At 37.3% G+C, this 6374-nt stretch overlaps 1 protein-coding gene across 4 annotated transcripts in view; it reads right to left on the reverse strand.

Annotated features, from left to right (window-relative positions):
• Positions 1-6374, reverse strand: part of ATP8A1 (ATPase phospholipid transporting 8A1) — a 218494-nt gene continuing 212120 nt past the window's right edge. For all 4 annotated transcript variants that reach the window (XM_032496806.1, XM_032496817.1, XM_032496809.1 and 1 more), the window contains 2 exons: positions 5895-5986; positions 1-4712 (listed from right to left, as the gene is read on the reverse strand). In XM_032496806.1, coding sequence (XP_032352697.1) covers positions 4615-4712; positions 5895-5986 — 190 coding nt within the window. In that variant the 3' untranslated portion in view covers positions 1-4614. The remainder of the gene's footprint in view (positions 4713-5894; positions 5987-6374) is intronic.

The raw sequence follows: 6374 nt of genomic DNA on the forward strand, positions 1-6374 counted from the left end.
TTTATGGAATGGAAAGGTTTATTTCATTTTTAATAACAATCAGGACAAAATGTTTAAAATTTGCAGTTTAAAACATGCACATCCACAAAAGGCCAATGACACGTAACACTGCGTAGAATTGAACATTACTCAACTTTTAATAACTATTTATAAAACACAGTGCTTTGAACATCGAGATAAGCAAACCTGAGGAAACTACTATAATCACAGAGTCAACACTCTCCACTCATGCAGCTTCACAATCTCTACAGCAGTTTCAGCAGGAATGGTTTTTCATGGAGCTGAAAATATACGATTTTATCTTTAATGCAAACTGCAATTTTCCATAGTAGCTGCCTTCCAAGGCTGCCTTTTTTTTAACCTAAGAAACTTGAAAATGTGAAAAATGAAGCTTGAAGTAGTTAAACAAACAAACAGTATTTACTGCATTTATGGCTGCTAGTCTAGAACCAGGAAACATAAAAATATATATTTTTAAATATTCTGCTCACATCTTTGCAAGAGCAGATTTACCTATGGAAAGTTGCTGTTAATTCAAAGTAAGCTAGTATGAAATCTAGCTTTTTTCCTACTTAAGGGAGATTTATTTGCTGAGAAGTTTTGTGAGCTTTATTAAGGAAAGTTCTTAGAGGCAAGCTAAACAAAAGTTTCAATTAAATTAGTTCAAATTTGTAAAATAATTTACTTATTAAAAAAAAGTGCAGAGGACCAATTAATTTGCCCACTGAATATTAAATTTCAGGTAGGCCACGAAAGAATTTTATAAGGCAGAAATAAACATCAAGATTTACAGCAAGAGCCATGCATTGGCCTAGGCCACTTTAAATATTAATTCATGCAAACCATAAACCTATCAAAAACACAGCTGCTCTCATACAGAAAATAAATCAGGACGAAAAATGGAAAACATTTATTTCCTTTCCTTCAAAATTTAACTTACATTCCATTTGAATAGCTGTTGAAGGTTAATTAAAATACAGCAAAAAATAAGAGCTTCACAAGTGACTTTCAGTTATTTCAATGTGAGAAAAATCAAACTATGGTCTCTTTAAGAGGCATTATAGAAATGTTCATCATTAAAAAGCATTTATTAGGCACCGAGCTGCATGGTGTTACATCAAGTAATTTATGAAAAGAGTTCTATAGGCCTGGCCCATGTGATGTGAATAGAGTGGGAATTTTCTCAATAAATTTTGTGGATGATTATAGATTTAATTGATGATGCAAGTTTTAGAACCAGGAACTATCCAAGGGCAAACTGCACTAAAATAAACACTAAGAATCATTTAGCTTTGTAATAAGGATGACATTGTTATAAAGAAAACATTGTGAATATGCAATCAAGTACTTCCTGATTAGCATTCATTTCCTGAAAGAACATCTTAAATGACAGATTCTAAGTGACGTACAGTGCACACAATGCAGAACAAATCGTGTGACTTTCACACTGGTTATTGAGAATGCGAAACTGCAAAATTAAAATATAACGACCAGAATAAATGTTGATTTCTTGAATTCATTTCTTTTTCCTTGGAAATTAAGAGGAATCACTTAATTAAGAGGATTCCATTCAATGACCATACAGTTCATGTAAATGGCTGACATTATTGAATAGAATACAGGTTCACCTGACTTGATTAGAAAAAGTTTCCCATTAACTTTGCTGCATGGCTGAAGCAGGCTCACATGAGACAGAGTAGGGTGGGGGCAGGGGGGTGGGCAGCATATATTTCACTTACAATTTACTACATTCCTGAGAAACACTATTTTCCTGCTAATAATTTCTACCATATAGCATCTTTCTGGGTGTGAGACACCAATATATTTTTATATGATGTATAAAATGTTTAGAAAGTCCATGCTCAATATCACTGTGTACTAGTCAACATTAAAGAAGCAACTTCCAGCTTTTCAATGCGAGATGAATGATGATTTTCTGCTGAAAGTAGTATTTTCTGAACTGTAAACATTGTAAAGCAACGGTGTTAGCATTTGCCAGTCCCTACAAGGGACGTTTTAATTGGAGTGTCCCTTATTTCAGAAAATACACTTCAACTGTTTAGTTTAATCTTGGTAAAACTGTTACTTCCCCTGCTCCCAGCCTTTGGAAGGTTAAAAAAAATCAGAGGGTTTTCTCTCATTACCACTATAAGGTTGCTGCAGTTGCAATCTTATATTTTAAATTTTATCATGGAGGTCACTCCCTCTCTGCCCACCCCCTACTCCCACCCAAGAAGCTAAGAGATTGACTTAATGTTGATAATTCCAAAATAGGTCCTTGGGACAAAAAAGCACAAATTAGTCATATTTCAGATCATGATCAACAACATTATAATATTAACCATGAGTCTTCTACCCACGTTGAAGAGCTTCACAGAAACAAGCCGTGTTTCAAGATAGAAATAAAATGCTTAGTTTTCTTAAGTCAGAAAATTCAGTGCTCTTATGCTCATCCCATTTTAATATTAACCTTCTGGAGAAGGATGTCACCTATGAGGTGAGGGGAATCGGAGGCAGCCCTTCTCTGTCACAGCTGTAAACTGTTCCTCCAGAGGGATGTACTTCATTCTCGTTTTTCGTTTTTTGTGGTTTGACCTCAACTCTCCCCGCGGAGGCCCAGACAAGCCACTCAGAATATCCGTTCAGTAGACAAAGAGTGTGACATCTGAATTTTGAAGATGACCTTAGACTCTCATACTTGTGGTCTTGCTAGACGTTTGGGTTCATGATTCTCTTAATCTGAGCCCCAGATGGGAAGGGTCTAGGGGAGTATTTATGTTCACTCCTTGCCCTCCTTTAGGTTAGAATTATGTATGTGTTATAAATTCCCTTATTTGCAGAAAATGTGGGAGGCATACATGTGACTAAATAGTTAAGAATACAGGTAAGGAAATAAGCAATAACCTAATTTTAAGTCTGGATTGAGAAAAAGGGTGAAAAGGATGTAAATGATTCAACTCAAGGAGTGATTTGAAAATCACCTCTCTTCTCAATCCTAGTTGACTTTTTCAAAAGAGGAAGTTCTACCTATTTTGCTGGTTAAGTCCACTTAAAGGCAAACAGGCTTTTGAATACAAGGCAGAAAGTTTGCTTCAATCTCTGAAGTGTATCTGAAAGCTAGAATTCCTTTCTATTTATTTCTACATGAAAGCTTTATTTAAAAAATAGTGTAGAAAATAGGTTGTGGTTTTTAAACAGCCCCTCCCCTCACCATCTATAGTTGGTAGCAAAGTAAGTATTTTCAGGAGATGTCTTGAAAATGCTGAAAATAATTAAACAGAATAGACATTTAAAAGCATATTAACAGAATCTACTCAAGATGAATAGGGTTCTTTATAAAGTTACAGGCTTGAGTAAAATAGGTGTTTTTAAAATGGGGAACATGTACTACTTCTTTGTCCCAATTAGCAGCGTGTGACTAATTCTGGGAGCTGCCTGACACGTGAAAAGTGAAGTCACTCTCAGTCCTAAGTGCAGGAGGGGCAGTCGCCGAAACACGGGGTGTACTACCGAGGACAGCAGGCATCTCAAGTGAGAACTAACAGAGAAACCAAAGCACAGGGCAAAAGCTGAGCCTCCGACATTACAAAAGCCCATGCATGTATCCCGCGGGGTATTCCAAACGTCTTGACAGAAGCACGGGAAATCTCACATACATGTGTGAGCATATTTTTCTTAAAAGAGAAAACTTGAAGACAAAATGACATTGCTCAATCTACAGCAGAAGCCAGACTGTTAGAAAAATCTAAATGATGATGAAACCTCATCAGAAAGGACTGAGACATAAACACAGCTTTAAAAAATCAGTACCGTAACGACAGAGTCACTTACCATGAGTGCACTTCGACTTTAACAAATAAACAAGACAAACAAGAAAGAAGCATTTGTAAGGCCGAAGGTGCAACATCACAGATTTTAGTAGCAAATGCCTTGAAATACTTGTTTTTGCAAATCACTCTTAGATTTGAGAAGTCAAGCATGCAGATCTTACAGCAGAACTGGAGGTAAACCTTCTCTTAAATTTCTGGGCAAATGACTACTGAATGAGAAATACATTTATTGAACTTCTTTGGCAAACATTTATCAAGACAATTTTTGACACAAACACTTATTATTAATGTCTTGTTTAGAAATTTTGCTCAGCGAGTCAGTTCCTTAAGAATGCTGGTTTTTTTTTTTTTTCTTCAGCATATTCTGAAATCTAAAACTGGGTTTCAAGAGTCCCTTTAACTTACTACCATTTTAGAGACTTCGAATGGCTGGTCACCTTGTAGCATATCCAGTACACTGACAGTTACAGCCCCAGAGCAACAGCATAAGAATACTGACCTGTTCTCAGTTTAAGGAAACACTCTGGCAAGATACAAGGTCATTTTCCATTTCTGTTTACAAAGACTTAGCAAATACTTTAGAAAATCTGAAAGAGATGGTGTTACAGTATAGTTGCACAGTGCTTATGTCTATAATATACATGAATCTGAATGTCAATCAGTGAGATGCGCTCAGATCCATTTCCCCTCCTGGGGCCAGACTGGAATGGGTCAGCAGATTCCACTGAAGACCTGGGAGCACTCCTTAGAGACACAGCAGAGCTGGCCTCGCAGCCCCTCCCCGTCACCATTCATCGGGTCTCTGCTTTGTGGTGTCATACGCTCTAATCACTTCAGACTGGGAGACGATTCCATTTTCATCTTGAGAGAAAGCATACCCGTCTGGAAGTTAAAGATAAAATAGAAATGATCATCACAAAGTCGCTGGAAATCAGTTATTCTGGGTTTTGAGTGCTCATTTTCTAACGAGGGAACTAATGCATCCCTCCCATCTTTAAAAGCATGAAGGCGTGAATTTTTAGGGTCCGGAAAAGGTACAGACTCAACTGGAAAAGGAAGAGTAAGATGTCGGTGGTGTAGATGAGCTATGAGTTCTGCTCTGTAGATGAATAGACGCTCTCACCCCTTCTCCCTTCAGCATCTCGAGTCCAACCCATCTAATTTTTGCTTCCCAACTATCAGAGGGGTGAGATTCCTGTCAAGTGGGCACATGTGTTCCGAACAGATCAGGCAGATGAGAAGGAAGAAAGAATAAAAACGAGGAAGACAAGGAGGTAAACACCCACGGCCCTGAACAGTGGAAAAGTGGTCTCCTCTTAGACAACATTCTTCTTGGCTCTCAGTACAAACTCATGCCCCAGCCTGGTCCGAGGGGCCTTGGGGATAAGAAACGACCCTCCAGCGGATCACATCTTTAGAAAAGGCCTCTTGAAGTATAAAGAAGCAAAAGCATTAAACATGAGTATATGTAAATGAAAATAAATTATATGTGGAAGCAACATGAAACAAAAGATATATTACTAACACAAATACATTTACTACAGGGCTTTATATATTATATTCTTTTTTAGATCCTTGAAATGTTAAGAGGGCGTGATATCTAATAATTTCTTACAGCTCTAAATATTCATAAATATTTTTGAAGGGGAAAATATATGTTTCATTGTGCAATGTTTCATACACATTTCATTGTGTATGAAAGCTGAAAAGGCTCTTGCAAAGTTATTCAAGTAGAAAAGATAACAATACAAGCTTTTAAGAGTTAAGATTTATTTTACTGGTTCTTTTTAAGATTTACAGAAGCAAGGGGCAGGCGGAAATATTTTTCTTTAAGTGAAAGCAGCAAGATTTCCAAATGCTTTGTCTCTTCTGCTGAAAGCAAGATTCGGTTGTGGTCAAAGGATTCTCTACACATTTGTTACTTACACAATATCTTGGAATTGTGCAAAACCTGTTTTAGGTGTTAATTTTAAAGAAATATCCCTAAAGTCAAAATACTGCTCTCATAAATGTTATGAGGGAATGGCAGAAAATGTGTTTAAAAACCAGAACTCAAATACTCACGGAGCAGGTTTTGCTGCAATGATTCCGACGGGTACAAGTTCACATGGTTCTTCTTAAAGACGTTCTTGAGCAGTTGCGCCCTCTCGGTGAGGCTGTAGAGCAGGTGCAAATGTGTGAAATGAATTATCAACTCAGGCGGAGACCCCAGAGTGCCCACAGGACCACCGGAGAGTTTGACTTAAACAAAAGATTGCTTGAGACATCTGTAGTCTAGTCCTTTTACCCCATTTTCTCAGAGAGGAGGTGAGACTTCAAGAACTGAGATACTTTTGAGGCCGTTTCCTCCACAGCTAAGAAGAGTTTTGTCCCAAGTAGTCCAGCCAAAAGATTTCCCCACACCCCTCAGTTATATTTAAGACAAATGGAGACACAGAACTTGCAATTAATTAACAATTAATAAAAAACACAAAATCTATTAGTAGTGTTAGCTTCTAAAATATTGGCTGACTTACCGCATATAGTAAGCATGGCATTTAAGAA

This window comes from Camelus ferus, chromosome 2 (assembly GCF_009834535.1).
Source record: "Camelus ferus isolate YT-003-E chromosome 2, BCGSAC_Cfer_1.0, whole genome shotgun sequence".
Taxonomy (NCBI): domain Eukaryota; kingdom Metazoa; phylum Chordata; class Mammalia; order Artiodactyla; family Camelidae; genus Camelus; species Camelus ferus.